Source organism: Podospora pseudopauciseta (genome assembly GCF_035222475.1).
Source record: "Podospora pseudopauciseta strain CBS 411.78 chromosome 5 map unlocalized CBS411.78m_5, whole genome shotgun sequence".
NCBI classification, from domain to species: domain Eukaryota; kingdom Fungi; phylum Ascomycota; class Sordariomycetes; order Sordariales; family Podosporaceae; genus Podospora; species Podospora pseudopauciseta.
The window spans coordinates 1,953,063-1,973,004 of NW_026946665.1; the positions used below are offsets into that span (position 1 = coordinate 1,953,063).

General features: G+C 40.3%; 3 protein-coding genes across 3 annotated transcripts; 1 reads left to right on the top strand and 2 right to left on the bottom strand.

Annotated features, from left to right (window-relative positions):
- Positions 1 to 9,697: 9,697 nt before the first annotated feature.
- QC763_510400 (uncharacterized protein) lies at positions 9,698 to 13,717 on the bottom strand (the record flags this gene model as incomplete). The annotated part of the gene is made up of 7 exons (XM_062913627.1): positions 9,698 to 10,770; positions 11,159 to 12,039; positions 12,060 to 12,564; positions 12,630 to 13,069; positions 13,116 to 13,350; positions 13,416 to 13,634; positions 13,678 to 13,717. 7 exons carry the CDS (start codon positions 13,715 to 13,717, stop codon positions 9,698 to 9,700), a joined length of 3,393 nt encoding a protein of 1,130 aa, XP_062765158.1.
- Positions 13,718 to 15,018: 1,301 nt separating this feature from the next.
- On the bottom strand, positions 15,019 to 17,055 carry QC763_510380 (uncharacterized protein). The gene is made up of 3 exons (XM_062913625.1): positions 16,100 to 17,055; positions 15,901 to 16,043; positions 15,019 to 15,847 (listed from the first exon to the last, which is right to left on the bottom strand). The coding sequence occupies exons 1-3, from the start codon at positions 16,748 to 16,750 to the stop codon at positions 15,802 to 15,804; spliced, it is 840 nt and encodes a 279-aa protein (XP_062765159.1). The 5' UTR covers positions 16,751 to 17,055; the 3' UTR covers positions 15,019 to 15,801.
- Positions 15,257 to 15,628, top strand: QC763_510390 (uncharacterized protein; the record flags this gene model as incomplete). The annotated part of the gene is made up of 1 exon (XM_062913626.1): positions 15,257 to 15,628. One exon carries the CDS (start codon positions 15,257 to 15,259, stop codon positions 15,626 to 15,628), a length of 372 nt encoding a protein of 123 aa, XP_062765160.1.
- Positions 17,056 to 19,942: the final 2,887 nt, after the last annotated feature.

A 19,942-nucleotide genomic window follows, 5' to 3' on the forward strand; every position in this document is an offset into this window, starting at 1 on the left:
TTAATTACCGCCGCGCTAACCCCACTCCTCCTGTTTAGAGTTTACTTATTATAATTTATTAATTCTATTAAAGCTATTTTTAATATAGGCCGCTTTAATACTATAAAAGAGGCTTACGGGTACATTTATTTCCTATAGAACCTCTAATACGATTTATATTACCCTAAGTATAACGATACTTATAATTAATTAGCCTCGGACGAGGAATATATAGAGGCTTTTAAAGTTAAACCTAACCTATTAGCTGTAACCGATAGTAATAACTGGGACTATTATTAGGGATATATTAGCGGCTCTAGCGCAATAAACGTAAGGATAATCAGACTGTTGTAAGTAATAGTTACGATAAATAGCCTCCAAATAAGTATTTTAAACGGAGTTAAAGGTCTAATCTCTAAGGTAAGTATCTAGTCTTCGTTATACCGCTTTTACACTCGTGTAAAAGATAAAGATGATGGGAACCGATAGCAGCATTATATGCGCGCCTGCCCTATGTTTTTACGTATGTTAGCCTTTAACTTCACCCATACCTCTCTGTCCTGGACGGCGGTCTTTAAACTCGCCGTACTCCGCCGCGGAGAGTTAATATGCATCCTTATGTGCCCGTTCATATATGCTATCCACGCTCGAGTAGCCTGGTCCATGCTCCACAGACGGCGCTGCTCTTCACTGCAATGCCCGTAGCATTAACAGTTAGCGCTCTTCTAGCATATAGTCACGGGGAATAGACCTACCTAGGATACTTCACAAACGCCCTAGCAGCCTTACGCATAACCTACACTAACTTATCTATTATCTCGCAGAGACCATCTCGGTAGGTATATAGATTCCTATCCTGCCCGAACCACGACGGCGTCCCAGACTAGCGGCGGACAAAAGTTTTAAGCGTGACGTAGTTAATTTATACTAGAAAAGTAATTATTATTAAGGGGTTAAAGGATATAAAAGTAGTAAGAGGGTAGGAAAAAAAACTAAATATTATTCCTATAGTACCGAATTACAAAGTCGCTACTAATATATAAATTATAATTATTATAAATAAAAATATATAGTTTTAATAAATCTTTAAGTGTAGGTTTTAATATAAAAGCTATTTTAAATTAATTAACGATAAAGATATAACTAGTTTAATTATTCTTTAATATAATTATATATTAATCTTTATTTAATTAATGCTTAAATTATTACTTTTAAAGGTCTTTACTTTTAAAGATAACCCTAGGGGAAAGGACCGTCGTGTTTTATAAAATACAATTAAGTATAGTAGTTTAGGTCCTTTTTTAGTTTTATTTAACGTATATAAACTTTTTATTATACTTTAAAAACTTAATAATTAAGCCGTTTTGTAACGAACCTCTATCCAGAACCTCTAAAAGGGATATTAGTTAAAGGCACTTCTAAATAATTTTAATTCGGTGTAGCTAAATAGTACATAATAAAATATCTTAATGTAAATACTAAATACCGTAAATATAACTTAAATTATATACTGCGGAACTATCTATTTACGCTAGCTAGTTTCTCCGTATATATAGTCTTTATACTAAGCTTAATACCGTCCTATATTAATTAACTCGACCCTCGATTTTATCGATATTATTCCCTTTAAAATTAACTTTTTTAAATCGATCCTCGATCCTAATAATCCTATCTTAATTAGTCCTTACTTATATATTAATAATTAATTTATAATACGCTTTACGCCTTACTAGGTATTAAGCTATAATACGATACTTTCCTTTTTAAACCGAAGTCCCGTCGGCCTAATTTACTTTTCTACGTTTACTAATACTTATAAGTTCTTTCCTTTTTCCCCTATTCCCCTATACTCTATAATATTTAACCGTATAAGTAAGGCGCGACCTGGTACTAAACCTCCGCACCCGAAAATAACGAATCGTAATAAACTACTTACTTTAATATTACGATTTATTATTATTATAAAGCATATCTATTCCTTTTACGAAAAACGTAATTTCTTTTATAAAATCTCTTCCTCCGTTTCCGATCGTTATGCTACTTATATATAATATAATTAGTTCCTTTATAACGCTTATAGATTATCCGTTTAATAGCTCCGTAAGGTTATTATTTAATATAATTAGATAGAGATAAAGATAGTAGAGGCTAAGTCCTAGCGCGTTACCTTAAATTAGAAAATTAACCGTTTACGCCTATAAAAACGAATATAGGTTAAGCGAATAGTTACGGCTGTCTTCCGTAGTTTTAATAATATAGAAGAGCTGGAGCGTATTAAATAGAAAGAAGCCGCGCTAGCCGTATAGTCTACTTTACTACTTAACGACGCCTCTTTACCTCTTCTGGCTCCCGCTTCTCTAGATCTCCGAAGCCGTTTTATAGCGGAGTCTTCCGCTCTTATCCCGCCCGACTTTTCCTTCCTAAATCCTACTTTAAGCTTTGACTAGCCGCCTAACTTCTCTCTAAATTTAGGCGTAGCCGGTCCTTCCTTCCTAGCCGCGTTAGATACCGCTAGTAGTGCGCTTTCCACTTTCTAAAGTACTTAAAACGCGTAATACTATTTATATCTCGTTCTTTTTATACTTTTTAACCTCGTAGTATAGTATGTAGTACGTTGACTATTACGTCGAAAGTGCAGGTTCGATTCCTATTAAAGTTCTAGCTCCGTCTTATAGCTATTTAGCTATAAACCGGAGCCGAATCTTTTTACTTATTTAGATTTTAGTCGGTCCGGATATCGTTAATAGAATTTTTTTTATTTATTTAGGCAGTTAAGGTATACCTATAGTTCTTATAAATTATTTATAACCGGATATCCTAATTAACTAACTAAATACTTTAATTAACTTTTATTAAACCGTAAATTTAATATTTCTTTTATATCGTACTTCTCTTTTTCGTCCTTCGCTATTACCTATATATTAGCTTTTCTTACGTATAATACGGGTTTTAAAAATAAAATATAAAAAGTATATAACCGTAAATATATTATATTAGGTAATTTTAATTCGAATACCGTCTTTAATATTTTCCTTTTAACTTTAAATAGTTTTACTCTCTTATAGTCTAGCTTTTTACTAAGTCTTTTAATATATAAATTACGTATAAAAAAATATTATATTTTTCCCTTTAAAGTAAGGTCCTTCGAGCCTTTTAATATTATAATATTTCTATATCCTTTCCCTTATAAACTTTAGTTTTTATTTAAGCTTATTATAAAATATATATATTTTATTTACTTTAACTTTAGCCCTAAGTATTTTAATTATAGGTCCTTACCGTAAGTTTACCTCGTAGCCGAAATTCGTAAAAAACAATATAGCTTTAATCGTTTTGGTTAACGATATATTATATATTAATTATACTATAAATAATAATTTAACCTAATCGTTTTATTCGAAATTAATATAATTCTATAAATATTATTTTACGATTTAATTAAGCTATTCCATTTAATTATCTATTTAAAGGTAATAAACCGAAAATACTTTACTTATTACCTTTAACTTCGTTATTAATACTTTTTAAAACTTCGATATAAACTTAATATCGCGGTCTATAATAAATTTCTTTAATTATATATATATTAATATAATATACCGTAATACTATATTCGTTAATTATTTTACTAATTAAGTTTCCTTATAAAGTAAGAAATATATTTATTTAATAAGTTTATCGACTACTATTAATATATTATTATATTTAACGCTAGTTACTATATTTTTAAACTTTAATAATTTAATAATAAAGTTTATCGTAATTAAACTTTATAGCCGTTTTACTATTAATAGCGGCTTTAGAAATCTATAAAGCTTATATTTCGTAACCTTTATTTTTTATATATATATAGTATAATTAAATAGTTTTTTTAACGTCGTTTTTAATCTTTAGCTAATTAAAGTATTATTTAATTTTTTCTATAGTTTTAACGATATTTATATATCCTTTAAACTTTAATACGTAAATCTTTATTATTAATATTATTCTATTACCTAACTTTACGTACGCTCGATTCCTATATTATAGTTTTTCTTAATTATCTTTCTAAATACCTTATAGCTTTAGCTTTTCTTATTAATATTACTTTATAATATCGTTACTTAACTTTTTTTAGTATTAATTAAAAGTAATTTTTTTACGATATACTATATAATACTTTATTTACAGCTATAATAAATATTTAAAAGTATTATCCGGCGCTTCTTTAAATAATAATAATAACTCTTTAAGTATATCTTTATAGTAATCGGCTTACCGGTTAAATACGTTTACTTTAATGTTCTCCGAGCCCTTTTTATAATTAATTTAAAAATTAAATTCCGAAAAAAACTTTAATTATTATATTTACCGTACGTTAAGGACGTTTATAATAATAAAATATTATAGATTTTTATAATCCATATAGACTTATATTTTATATTTAATACCGTTAAAGTATAACTTTTATTCCTTAAATGCTTTAATAATAATAAATAATTTTTTATTATAAATCGGGTAATTTTAATATACTCCTTTAAACTTCTTTGAAAAGAAAGCTACCGGATATAGTTTACTATTATTATTTTATTATTTTAATTATTTACCGATCGTATAATTTAATATATTTACTTTAACTTTAAATAATCGATTAGGGTCTAGTAATTTAAATATTAAGTCCTTTAAAATAGCCTTTTTTAGCTCCTAAAAAGCTTACTTCTTTTCCTACCCCTACCAGAACTTTATATCTTTTTTAATTAAATAGTTAAGTAACTTTATAATACTTATATAGTTCCGGATAAATATCTAATAAAAATTTGTAAACTTTAAAAATTCCTTAATATATATTTATAATTATAGCGTAGGTTAGTCTTTAACTACCGCAATTTTTTTAAACTTTATACGGACTTTATTTAATAATATTAAATATCCTAAATATATTATTTTTTATATATAAAACTCGCTTTTCTCCTTATTAATTAAGAGTCCGGCTCCGTATAGTACGTCGAGTATCTTTTATATATATTATTTATACTTTTTTAAAATATATAAATAAATAAAAATATCGTTAAAATAGTATATTACTATTTTATTAAGGTACTTCCGTATTATATAATTAATAAGAAATTAAAATATTATAGATATATTAATTAATTTAAATAGTATTACGAGATACTCGAAATAACTATAGGATATATAAAACGTTATTTTCTATTTATTTTTTTCTTTAATCTATATATAGATATATTTAATAAATATATTTAAGTGTATAAAGTATTACGCCTTTACTAATTAACTTTATAATTTAGATATTAACGGTAGTAAATAGTTATTTTTTATCGTTTCGTTATTTAGTTAGCGGTAGTTTATATATAATTATAGGCTACCGTCCTTCTTTAATACGAAAAATACAGGGTATTTTACTAGCGATATAAACTCTTTAATATATCCTTTTTTTAGATTTTCCTTTAAATATTTCCGTAACTCCTTACTTTATTTATCATTAATATAATAAACTTTAAATAATCGTAGTTTAGTTCTTTCTTTTAACTTAATTTTATAATTTTATAGTCCTCGCTTTAAAAACCTCTTTAAATACTTAACTATAAAGGCTAAGTATCCTCGATATTTTACTAATATTATTTTTTTCTCGCCTTTCTCTATATTATTATAACAAGTATATTTATTAACCTCCGATATTTCTAATAACGTCGATAACCTTACTTCTTCGATTTTACTACCTATATCGATAAAATATATTATTACTTCCAATATTCCTTACGGTAGTACCGTAGAGGGTACTTATCCTATACTTTATTCCGTATATACTTCTAATCTTTTATCGTTTATTAAATACTTTTAAAGCTCTTTTAATTATAAGTAATTACTATCCTTCTAATCGATATTTAGGTTATAGTCTTTATATTATAATTATTTTAAAATTATATTTTTCGAGGGTCCTATATTTATAATATCGAATATAATTAATATTATTTTTCTTTTAATTATAATATTTAAAAATAATATTTCCCTATAAACCTTTTACGTAAAAAATAGTTTTTATATAATAATCTATTCCTTCTTTTTTTTTATAGTATACGGGCTTAGTATACGAATTATAACGAAATTAAATTTATTTTTATATTACCGTTTACTAATATTATTATTTAGAGATCCCTTTAATATATAGTAACTTAAAGGTATTTATCTTTTTTACTTTTTCTTTATATAGTAGTAACCTCGCTAGCGAGCGCTAGATTATTATTTTATACCTTTACTTTATACTGATACTTTCGAAAATATTATTTATAGTTCGTTAAAGGTTAATAGCTTCCGCGAAAGGCCGCGAGTCGTTTCCTAAGCAATTATATTATTTAAAAATATTTTTTTACTTTAGGTTATTTAGTAATATAAAGTCTTTTAATTATATTTACTTAGCTTCCTCCTATTTTCTATCTTTAATATTTTTTTATATTTATATTCGATAGCGGTTTTTTTATTTAGTTTTAAACGTCTTAGCTTAATAATATCGTTTAACTTTATTCTATAGATATATAGTATAGTTTAGGCTTAAGTACTATTTTAATATTATTTTCTTTTATAAACGTATATTATTATTTATATTTTAACCGTTTATATATTTAATATAGTACCTTATATACTTTAGTACGATCTATATAACCTAAAGGCTATCCTTTAATTTAACCGGGTTTTAAACTTTTTATAAAATATAATTATTTAAGTTTTCCTATTAAGCCTTTTCCTATTAAACTATAGTCTTTTTAATTAGCTATAGTTTACCTTCTTTATTTACTTTATATACCGGCTAATAGTTATATAGCGACTTACTTTAATAATATTTTATATATCTGTATATAATATATTAAAACTAAGGTGCTCTCCGGTACTTTAAATATATAGAATAAAGCTATACCGTATTTCCCTTATAGGATATATATTATATAGGTATTAGTATATCTTTTAGTAGCTTCGTAATCCTGATATTAGCGACCTTCCTGCCTTTCTAGTACTTTTCTTAGCTTTTATATAAGAGCTTTATAAACTATAATATATCCTATAAAATAGTAATTTTATATTTATTATATTACTTTTTTAATATCGTTTACTTAGTAAGTCCTTACGCGAGACCCTTACCTTTAGCGACCTTTATAATAATTTCTATAGCGATCTATACTATTTAATTCCGTAATACTTATATTTAAAAATCTTTTTCTTTATACTTTGCCTTTAGCCTTTTTAATACTTCCTTTACTTTCTAAAACTCTTTATTTTCTTATCCGGCATATTAATTAGAATTTTCTTTAGAGTTTACCGCTTTACTTTATTAATATTTAATAATTATTATTTTTATAATTCTTAGTTCCTTTAATATAATAATTAATATAATTTCTTTTTTTTATCCGAGCCGTTTAAATACCTTATAGTCTTTCTTAAAGTATTTTACTTTATTATAGTTAAAATATTTAAAGTTACCTTTACTTTAATTTCGGCCTTACGGCTTTTACTATTATATAATATCGACGTTTATCGGTCCTAAATATATAATACCGGAGTAATTAGTATTAAAGTATTTCCGTTTATACCTATTGTTAAAGCGGTTATTATTAAAGTATTTCCTATAATTATTATTATAACTATCCTTACCGTTACTTTTTTTCTTCTTTATATAATATTCGAATTACCGATCGTCGATCTATATAATTATAATAATATATTTATCGATAGTATCGGACCTCGACTTTTTATATAATTTATTTTTTACCTTATCTTTAAGGCTATAATAGAAAAGCTATATTAACCCTTTATCGTTAATAATACTATATAAATTATTAATTTTAAATTAAACTATATAATCGGTTATTAAATACGTTTAACGTAGACTTAAAAGTCTACTTTATACGCGCTTTACTTTATCGTACTCCCTAAATACTTTTTTTAAGTTTAGCTTTAAAGGTATAATAGCTTTCGAAGTACTTTATAATAATTTTTTTTTAGTCCTTTAACTTCTATTCGTAATAATCGTCGAGGATAAGCTCGAACTACGCGAGAGCCTTATCTTTAAGCTTAATAGCCGCGAAAATTACTTTTGACTTTTCGTTAGTAAACTAATTTAGGTATTAACGAAAATAGATTTTAAACTAAATTAAGAACCCTCTAAGCTCTACCTTTTTTCCTCTATAGCGCTCCGGTACCGGAAACTTAATAGTCGATTTAAACGCGGTTAAAATAGCAAAAATCTATTCCCGGGTTTATTAAACCTCGTCCTTAAGCTTTTTAAAACACTTAATAACCTACTTTACGGTAGAGGGCATAAGTTTAGTGGAAGGTCCTTCGGCGCCTAGGCTAGGCGGGACGCCTTCCATTTAAACGTTCTTAAGTCCGGCTATAATAGTAAAAAGACGCTTTTAACTTATCTGTAATAAAGTTAAAGTAAATATATAATATATAACGAACCTCTATCCAGAACCTTTAAAAGGGATATCGGTTAAAAGCACTTTTAAATAATCCTAATTCGGTATAGCTAAATAATATATAATAAAATATTTTAATATAAACACTAAATACCGTAAATATAATTTAAATTATATACTGCGGAACTATCTATTTACGCTAACCAGTTCCTCCGTATATATAGTCCTCGTGCTAAGCCTAGCACCGTCCTATATCGATTAACTCGACCCTTGATTCTACGATTAGTCCGTAGTGCGCCCCGCGCCCCATTAGGTGTTAAGCCGTAACACGTTTTTGCGCTAGTATTTTATTATACTTACTTTATTTTACTTATATCTATAGCTAACCGTAAGTTAGTTAATAATAAAATATAAATTAAAAAACTTATTAATACTCTTTATAGTAATTTCGTTAACTTTAATATAATTTATATTTCTTTTAACTTTTATTTAATATATAGATAATAGTTAATAAATTAAAATACTTAATACTTACCAAAGTAATTAGAATCGCTTTATTTAATTAGTAAACTAGCCGCTAGAGCTTTTATATTAATATAGGTAGAAACGCAATTAAAGCTTTCCTAACAAAGGATCTATTAAAAAATAAAGTCTTCTTAACCGTGAAAAAAATCGCTATCAGTTTTTAGAAGTAAGGCTCTTTAGTAGTGTACTATTAATACGGTACCTTAGGGTAGAACGTAAAATCCTGTGCTTATTGGACGCTTTTCGCTGGCTTATACTAGCGGTAATATCTTTCTAGGTATTTTTAATATCCTTCTCGGTATATTTGGCCATTGGTGGGTACCTGGAGCAAAAAAAGTAAAACAAAAGCTTCATTTTTGGTCTTTGTGGGTGGAATATAAAGTGTGTGTTGATATCGGGGGCTTTCGGAGGTCCAGGGTTGTGGAGGGTTTAATGTGGGTAGATGGCTTGGGTAGTTCAAACCTACCTGGGCCACATCCATGTGGTTCACTTCCTTGTCATCCAAACTAGTATCTATCCAGTGTAACCACATCCAAACACACTACACCATGCATGTAGTATACGGGCCCAGCCACATTATTGTCGGATCATTGCATATCTTCCCGCCCGAGTGCCGAAAGAGTACGTAACCGATCAGACGTACGATGATACGCCTGGCAGGTAGACTCTCACTTCCCGGTTTGCCTAGCCTGAACCTGGCTGGGTATGGCACCCGCCTGTGCCTGTATGAAGCGATGGCGGTGGCCCAGAATGGATTCAATTGAAACCGCAAGGTAAGGCACCTATTCCAGTGTCACCACTTCCAACACCCCCACCAACCCCTTCCACACAGCAGCACTCTCCTCATCTTCCCCATTTGTCAACGTCCCCCTATTCCCAATCACAAACAATCCCCTCCTGGCCCTCGTAAGCGCGACATTCAACCTCCTCATATCCGTCAAGAACCCAATCTCCCTCTTCTCATTACACCTCACCGTCACAAAAACAACCACGTCCGCCTCCCTCCCCTGAAAAGCATCAATACTGCTCACCTCCACCAGCCCCGACCCCATAACCTGACCCAACACCCGTTTCAGCAAATCAACTTGCTTCGCATACGGTGTTAAAACCGCCACAGTTTGGCTGACCCCCTTTTCCCCATAAGCAGCAGTAGTCAAAAGCGTACAAACCCCCAAACAAACCCCCGCCTGCCCTTTATTTACTTTACTTTTCCCCTTCACCTCCTCCCGATCAGCAAACTCAACCCACACCCTCCTTTTATCCCCCTTTGGCCACGAAAATCCCGTCTTTTCCAACCCCCTCTCACTGTCCCTCAATCCGGTAACCAACCTCTCTCCGTAAAACTCTGTAGAAGGGACGTCACATAACGAGCTGTGCATCCGGTATTGCGTGTCGAGCATCAACCTCCCTAACCCCTCCCCTCTGGAAGAGGTGAACAGCCTCTCAAAAAGGGAACAATCACCCCCCAGAGCCACAACCTCTGGCCTCACCGACGGTCTTAGTTGGACGTGATCACCCACCAAAACAGCCCTTTGACACCCCTTTACGAACGGCACGAGGGCGCACCCCTCTGTCTGCTGGGAGGCTTCGTCTATGATGACAATATCAAACATTTCATTCCTTAATAGTCCCAAACTTGAGCCTATACAAGTCGAAAACACGATTTTGGCAGTCTTCACACGTCTTTTGGCTTTGGTGGTCTCGGCGCGAGAGTGGAGGGTGTTGAGTTCGATTCCGGCCATTGCGTCGAGGGTGTAAGGCGTGATGTCGGGGGAGACTTTACGGATTTCGGTCGAGATCCGCAAGGGGGGGTGGGTGGGGTTAAGGGAGAGGTACCGCCGGAGAACGTTATCTACTGCGTTGTGGGTTGGGGCTGTGAGGAGGATGCGGGAGTCGGGGAAGTGGGATTGGAGAGACAGGATGATGGGGAGGATGGTTTCTGTTTTGCTTGTTCCCGGGGGTCCCCAGAGGCATAAAAAAGGGGGGTGTTGAGGGAGGTGGAGACGGCGAGGTTCTGGGAGGGGTTGAGATGGGGGTAGGGGGTGACGCTTTCCGGGGGAGGGGGAGAAAAGGGTTGGGATTCATGGCCGAGGAGGTAGGGGGATATGGGACAGCACTCGTCTCATTTGGTGGCAAAGAGGAGGATAGCGTCAAGGGCTATTTTTGCGGTTGTGAAAGGGTGAGTTTCCATTGGAAGTGGGAGTAGTATGGCGGTAAGGGGTGGAAGCACTGGAATTTTGCACGGCCGGGCTCGGATTGGAGGACGAGGGCGTCGGTGGAGTAACGTTTCTCGAGGAGGGAGTTTGCGGGCGCTGAGGCAGCGGTTAAACGGACGTGGGCGGCGTTGTCGAGCCGGGAATTGTCTGAGTCGATGCGGAAGCTCACCTCGACGACTTGGTAGCCGTCTTCGTCTTTGTCGAGGAGGTGTAACTTGAGGAGGTCTTTTCTTGGCTCTGACCTTCCTGATGCTTCTCCGATGTGTTCTAGCGCTGTAGCGATCAAGTTTTGGACAAAGTGGTTGACGGCAGCTGGCCGACCGGGAAGGAGACACGATGCTTCGGGCTCGAAACACTCGAGTAGAATATCCATTGCCACTTCTGGTATTATGACCTTCAATGAGATAAGTTTGACAAGCTCGGTGAACTGGTGCATTGATAAGACTCTGATACGTGAGAGATATGACTTGAGGGGCGCGACAACGAGTTCCATGGCATCGTTGGCTGAAAGAATGAACCCGGTGAGGGCGTCTTGAGCGTATGCTTCCAAAATGTGTACCAGATCTTCTGTCTTCTCGTCAACAGCCTCGATGGACGGCATTCTGCCAAAGGCAATAGTCAGTGATGGCGCCAGGCGCAGGACACCAAGCATTACGCGGAGAATATCCGCCGACGAGACTCTTGTCAGGCGGCTAGGTTCGTTGCTACTAATGCCCAGCAAGAGATAGTCAAAGCACTTGAAGAGAATGGGACTTTGATCCCTGCCCAGCAACCAGGAAAACAATTCCTCAAACTGCTTCCGCGACGTCAATTCCCTCATCCAAGGCAGCTTTCCATCCTTTGCAATCGCCACAGTAAAGTCCGGCTCAGAGCCCCAGTCAACATCCTTCAAGGTCGGAATGGTGTATCTTCCGCCTCCTGGTCAAACAGCGGCAGTGTTGTATCCGTGTCGTGATGCTCAAACCACAAGTCGAGATTCCTCATTGGCTTGACGTCTCTGTTGCTGATAACGTAGACCTCGGCGGCCGTCACTGCATTCCAGTTCATTCTGCCGATATGTCGCTGCAGACCCCTGCTGAACTTGTCGGGGGCGATACTGGCATGGAAGTCAACATTGGTTCCGGAGTCGATGGTCGCTTGGCGTTGTCTTCGCATGTCGCTTTTGTTATCTGCGGCCCTGTAGGAACTGTCGTCCGAGGGGCTGCGGTTGATGAAGATCCAGGTGTTTCCACGCTGGCCTTCAAACAGTTGAAACTGTCCCTCGTCGCAATACAGACGATATGTCATCTTGGTGGGAAGGGTCATACGGCTCTGCCGTTCAGTGCCCTGGGTGTGTGGAAAGGCATATAACCGCACAGTGTCATAGACAAGGGAGTCTTGGGATGTCTCAATCTTGCGGGGAACGTAGATGGATACGGTCAAACGTTTGTCGACTTTGAGGATGATCAGTTAAATGTTTCCAGTGCTTTGCTGGTAGTATCAAGGAAAGTCCCCAGACGGTCTCTTGTTGAAGAGTTGTAAATGCACTTCCAGTGGATGCTGTGATGATTGAGTTGGAAACCGCGAGCAGCATCTTCCGTAATCAGACTCGAGTAGGTCACCGCGTTTCTGACTAAAGCGGGAATTTCTTGTGAGGGTGGCATTTTCTGCAACACCCATGCCTTCTCATGGTCTGTCAAGACATTAAAGTCAAAGTAGTCCAGAAAGTCTTCCAGACGGGCATCGTTTCTGCGACACCACGTTTGAGTCATGCAAATAAACTCAAACTCGGACATGGCGACGTCATCTTGGTTGAGGAGCAGCTCCAGAACGTCATGGTCATAGCCATCGAAAACATTGCGATGAATCTGAGCTGTGTCATTGAGAATGATCTGCTTGGCGGCCTCATTTAAATCATCAAGAATAAACGGTGGCGCATCCCCGGGGGGGGTCGGGTGCCTGGTCCAACTTGGGAGGAATTCTGATGATGTTCCCGTCCACACACTGAGAGAAAAGCCGGTTCAGCTCTTGACACTCTGGTGCCATGGGCCCCCGAGCACGAGCCCAGGCGAAGTAAAGCTTCTTGACTCGCCCAAGAGACATGTGGTTGTACTTGGCAAAATAAACAAACCGGTCGTCGTCAGTGATGGCTTTGAAGCTGATCGCTTCTCTGGCACCTGGATACTTGGCGGGTTCCGACATGGTCGAGGGAATCACACTTTTATCCCAGCAGACGAAGACTGTTGTCCCTGTTAGCGTCTCCATAGCAACGTTAAGGGGGGTGACTCCACCTAAGAAAACATACAACTATCACCATCCAAATCACCCCCAGACATCAGATCCGCCCCTGGTCTTCTGCCCCCCGAAGAAAAGACAATGCAATCCGTCAGATGCGCCAGCTCTGGTCTTTCAACCACCCTAAAATTTTGCATATCTCCCGGGTGTAAACACGGGTTCCTCGTCAACAACACCTCCATCCCTTTCAGCGCCGCCGGTTGGCCATCCTCGAAAAGGGTGACTTTGACTGCGCATTCTCCCTCCTTGAGACAATCCCAAGCATCACATACCCCAAATAGCAGCCTCGACTGCGGGATCAAGATTCGACATTTTTGCTCATCTCGTTTGTTCAACATCTTGACGTATTCTGCCTTTGACGAGCGCCTTGACTTTGGACTGGGCCTGCTCAACGTTGTCTGCCATTAGGATTTTCTCCGCCATTTCAGGCATATTGGCATAAGACAAGAACCTAAACGCAGTGGGGGGTCTCTGGTAGCTTCTTCGAGAAACTGGAAATGTTCGTTTTGCTTTTGATGAAAGGTTTCGTGTGTGATGCCAAGGGCGGAGAGAAGGAGGATGGACTCGTCGTTGAGATACCCGTAGGTGTATGGTTTGGAGTACTCGACGACAGAAAAGGAGTAATCGTCGCCACCAGAGAACTTCTTCATTGATTTGCGCAGCTTGAGCCAGATCGGAGGGGTGTCGGAGCTCTTGTTCTTTCGTCGCGGCATGGTCTGATCGACTTCCACAACGCCCTTGTAACAGCGATAGCGTATTTGGAACACGGACGGGGTGTAGCGTCTGTTGGAAAAGATGATTTGATCACGTCTTGCCAGTTCCCGCGCGAGACTAGGCGAGATGAGGCCGCAGCCGTCGGTAAAGATGTAATCGGCTTTCTCGATATCGGGGATGTCCTCGACGCGTTCGGGCGGGATGAGCATTGCTACCGATCCGTTAGAGAACAGGAGACCTATACGCTTGGCCTTTTTGGCAACTGTCTTCATTTTCGAAAAGTCGCCTAAGTCGCTGACCTTACGGGAGATCTCCTCGGGTGAACCGGCATAGAGAAAGCAGGTTTGGGATTTGAGCTGGCTGTTGCTGTGGCCGTAGAAATTGTAGTGGACACCTTGAATGGAGATTCCAGTCCTGAGGAGTCGAGTAGCGTAGTCGGTACATTCTCGGGGCGTGGATGGTTGAAGCGAGTCGTCTGTGGATGTTGCTGCAGCAGAGCGGGGTGGTCGTCGTCCAGGCGGAGCACGCAGCTCGGCGAGAGAGACGACGAGGAGCTTGTTGAATGGCTCGCCGCGGATAGCTCGATTGTCTTGTGCCTTGACCAGGGTGAAGTTGATTTCGTGCTTGCCACCGGTCATGGCCAAGCTCACTGTTTTGATGAGTCGAGCATTGTCGAGCTTGTCGGGCCCAGGCAGGTTGGGGATGGTGTACCTCCATTCTTGATCATCTAACCTCATCCAGTCCTAGAGTTGGTGTTTGAAGCTTGCAAGTTTGCCACACATGGCAGTCGAGATCCTTGGAAGGGAGATGTAGCGACAACAAGAAAAGAACTGGCGTCTACTGAAGGCAGGTCGAGGGCACAGGTGCTGGGTTTTGAGGAGGGGCAGGCCACACAAGAGCAGCTAAACTGTCGGAGCTGGATCTCGCAGTTGATACGTGCCCGCACCTCCTGCAGCAGGCCTCAGTGCATATCTCACCTGACTGGCTCAAAGCGCCGATTTTCGACCATCCCTTACATCAAAGATCATCAAGACGAGTACCTCACATCTATCTCCACGTCGTTCCAGCATCGAGAGCCTGGAATAAGTCCATCAAGCACAGTCGACTACCTACAGTTGAATTGCGCCCTACCAAACAATGTCCCAACCACCAAACATCTACATCGTCGGCGCTCAATGCACAGGCAAAATGACCCTCGTCAAAAACCTCCACGCTAATTTTGAGTTCAACTCCTCCCACGAACCGCCAGTCCTGATCACCGAAGTCGCCCGCACAGTCCTCAAGAAGCACTCCTTCACAGCAGCCGACCCAATCGCCTACGCCTTGCGATATGTAGAAGGACGAGCCAACCAATTGATCCAGTCGGATGAAAGGCGGGAACTGAGAACAAGGATGCAGGACGCGGTTGTGGTTCTCTGTGAAGCTAGCGAAGAAGCGCGGAGCTGGCTTGCGGATGATGGGGTTAGGTTGATGCCGGAGGATGTGGATGATTTGGATTGCCATGCATAGGGTGTTTTGCGAATTCTTGCAAGATCAGAAGATAAATTTCTAGGTCTTGCCTGCTTGGGTTGGGGATCATCAGTAGAGGGTTGAGTTTGTGTTGCAATGTTGGGATTGTAAGAAAGAAAGGGGTCCACGGTGGGTGGTAACTGATTTCTAATGGGGGGTTTATAGAAGGCTACCTATACACCATAGGCAGCGACAAGTCTCGCTCGCTCAGTCGCGGTACTATGGCAGTTAGTCGACGTTGGAACGGACTGATCTAGGAATGGGACACTCACATAGGAGTTACGTATCCGTGCCTGGGATTCTTTGGCAGCTTTGCGTTCTTGACGACCGTCCACTTGCCCTTGGAAATATCGTTTGTTGTGAATGGAACGTAGCCGCCGTCACCACGCATGTAGTCGTCGATCCACAGATGCCACTGTCTCAAAGTTAGTAGAGCCCCCTCTCTGTGCTTCCTCACAGTGACTGACTGACCTTCTTCGGATCCCTGTTATCCCTAAACACCAATGGTCCCTCCCCGGCCGGCATGCCTCCATCAGCACCGATCCTTTCGCTAACCGTCTTCCACGGCCCCTCCGGACTGTCCGCCACATTCTGCTGAATCAACTCATCAGGCCCATGCTTACTAAACCAGTAGTACTTCCCCGTCTCCCCTTCCAAAGCAATAGTAGCATCCATCCCCAACCGGTTAAACTCCTCCGCCCGTGTAAACGTCTTGAAATCCTCCGTGTGCGTCTTCATAAGCACAAGCTGACCATCCAACTTGCTCGTGAAATAAACCAAGAACTTTTTCTTGACCGGATCCCAAATCGCGTCCGGAGCCCAAGCCATCGCTGCTTCAGGGGGAGCCACCGTCGTGAACATCGGCCCGGTCCATCTCGCGAGATCGTTCGATTCCCAGACGTGGATAGACTTCGATCCGTTGCAGGTGTAGCAAGTCCCATTGTTCCAGCCGCGGCCCCAGACTTTGAGGTCTGTGGCGAGGAGCCAAAATTTTGACCGGTCGGGCGCGATGATGAGGGATGGGTCGCGGATGCCGCCCATGCCGAAGGAGGTGGTTAGGACAGGGTCACCTTTGTTGAGGGTGGTCCAGGTGGTTGGGTCGTTGTTGTTGCTGACGGCCATGTAGACTTGTTCGCCGTCTGGGAGGCGTTCGCCGGTGAACTGGGTGCTGTTAGCATTTCTGGCTAGCTACATGGGGGAGAGGGGGGAGGGGACATAGGTGTAGAGGTAATCTGTGAAGTTGGTCGCTGGATCTTGCCGCGCTTCAGGGCTGTGGTGCTGTAGGGCTGACAGTGGTGTGCCCTGTGCCACATGGGCAGCTGCTAGAATGGAGCAGATGATGTGACGCATGTTGCCCTGAAGGTGCGAGAGTTGCCACAACATTGGTTGGTGCGCTTCTGCACATCGTATACCCAATGACCGGTTTTATACTTTGTTGCTTCATCACCACGACGTCCACTTACACGGATAATTCTCCTCCGTCGGCCACTCCCGAGACCGGTGTGGTGGTCGTGAATGCGCAAGCAATTTATCGTGCAGCCGACGCGAGATCCGCGCAAATGGGAGGTAGGGAGTGGGCCGTGCACACCGGCAATCTTTTTTGCACCGCTCATATTGTACGAGGAGTCTGTAGGCTAATATACACATCTGTTGTGGGAATAAGGGGGTAAACGCATGGAAAAGAGCCGCAGAACATGTCCATGTTGCCAAGGCTTTCAGCTGGGGATGGTCAGCTGCTGAAGCTATTTGCCGTGAGCTCAGTTTGTCATCAGATTCCTAGATAGGCGTTTAGTTCACCTGAGAGTCCGAAGGACAGCGTCCGAAGAAGAACGTCCGACACGAAGAGGAGATGAATCACTTGTAAGTGAATTGCCCAGTATCTTCACTTGATCGCAACCTGGAAACTTGGGGAAAGTGATTGTGACAACTTATTCGAAAACGTGATGTTGTCGGTGGTGCTTATGGGAAGGAAGGAAGGAAGAAACAGGCTATAGTTCAGGCTGGCAAAAGAAGAGCAGGATCTTAGTAGTGGGCCTCTTCCCACACCTCTCACACAGTGCATCGACCAGAATCTTGATCACTATCATGGTGCCTACATGAAGTCTCGTATCATCTTGCAGTGCTATTTGAGGAGAGTATTGGTTAGAACGGGTACGGAGACCTGTTTAGAGTGAGCTGGTGGTTGGAGAGCAGCTAGGTTTCGACAACATGGAATAACAGCTGTGATTAAGGCCGGGTTTGATTTGAAAACGGTGTCGAACTTCGTATTGGGGACTCTTTCGTCTTTAAATGGGGCATGCAATAGACGGCACCGAATAAGGTAGAGATTGAACCAGAAGCAACCGTGACGTTCCGAGAAAATGTTCAGCTATCCGACGAAATCTTTCAACTATCAGTTGAGAGATAGTCATGCTAGGTGAGGTTTCCAGAGCTTTCCGTGGAAGCCCAATCACTGTTATTCCAAGGCGTCTCCCCTACGGGGCTTGCAAACCAGAGCTAGAGCAACCTAATAGATTCCCCGGGTCACGGAGCAGACCCACAACTTCTCTGTTGTCCTTCCAAATTCACTACCTAAACTGGACGTGACAGTTGCAGGACCTAACCCCATCGCGTTTACCTGTTCGCCCTTTCTTGTTTTTCCACTACAACTTTCTGTCTTGAGAAACCTGTCCCATCCGATTGCAACTTTACCACGCTCTTCCCCTGCGGTTACCTCAACACCTCGACCGCCCGTGCAAGGTATGTAACGAGCGCCTAAAACGTTTCAGGGGTCTAGATCGTACTGATGAACACCTCTTTTGTAGCCGTTCAAGCATGTCCTCCTCGGGTCCCATCCGGAAGTTGCCTGTCGAGTTACTCCGCGACATCGTCGGACGGCTACGGGACGCCAACAAGCTGGCATCATTAGCCGCTCTTGGTCAGACCTGTCGCGGCTTTCGGGAAATCATCGACCACTATCTATGGCACCATCCACAAGCAGAGAAACCACAAGTTTTCTACTGGGGTTGTCGGTATGGCCGTGAGGCTGTGGTCCGGCGCCTTCTAGCCCTCAACGATGGGCCACCCACCGGGAATCGGATCCGCGAGTTGAATCATGGCTTGGGTCTGCCTCATACCTGGGTTATGACACCAAACACGGCCAAGTAATTTCTCCCTTCAAGCGAAGAGGTGGTTAAGCCCAGAAAACTCTTTCTATCGAACGTCGACCTGGATGATGAAGAACAGCCAAGGACGGATAGTACCGCATACCCAATCCATCTCGCCATTCTGTCAGGCAACGCGGAGCTGGTCAAATACATCACCCTCAGGCTCAACGGCCCGTTTGAATGGCACAACCAGACTTCAAACCGACTGTGTCACTGCGTCATCGATGGCCCCGGGATTTGGTTGACGCCAAATCAAGGTGACGCGACATGGCCATCGCTCAATGCGCTCCACATGGCCTTGTGCATCGGTCATGAAGACATGGTCAATTTCTTCTTCAAGCTTCTGCCAGAGGTGGATTGCCCATTGAGAAGCACCTATTACGTGGAACTGACCGTCAAAGACCCCCCCACCCATGCCAGGGCTGTTAAGACAGGATGTTCACCCATTCACTTGCTGGCAAGGAATGGGCACCTGAAGTTGCTGAATTCGATACTGAATCGAAACGACAAGGTCAATTACCTAGTGGAAAATCTAGACGAGCAATGCCTGACACCGATTTGGCACGCCTATCTCAAAGACCACTGTAAGTCTTCCGAACCTTCCGTTTTCATCTGGTAGTTTCAGGTGAATAGCTAACCAATCTTTCCAAGGGGACATCGTGGATCGTCTCCTACAGGCCGGAGCCGATATCAACGACGACCTCAGCAGGGGTTACACCCCTTTAATCCATGCCGCCATTGCTGGCAATTTGTCTGCTGTCAAAGAGCTGCTCGACCGCGGCGCCAACGTAAACACCACCACAATTACTCGACCACCCCAGCGCATGTTTGCCTCGAATCCGAATCACACCTCGTACTATGGCCTTCGGGCCCTCGACATTTGTCTCGCCTCCTCTCCGAACCAGGGAAAGATCAGCTTCCGAATCTTGAAACGCAGGACCAAAGAAGCAAGTACTATGTGGAAGCCTCCGGGCAGGACTGCTGCCCAGAAGGAAGTAGAGTATCGCGGTTATGAGCACGAACGCTTCATGTTGGTTCAGAGACTGGTTCAAGCTGGAGCCAACTTGAACGCCAGTATGATATCTGTACACAAAACCCCGCCGTTGGTCGCGGCCGCGGCAGAACAGTATGTCTACCTCTTGTATCTGGTGGCGGTAGTCTCTAGTGC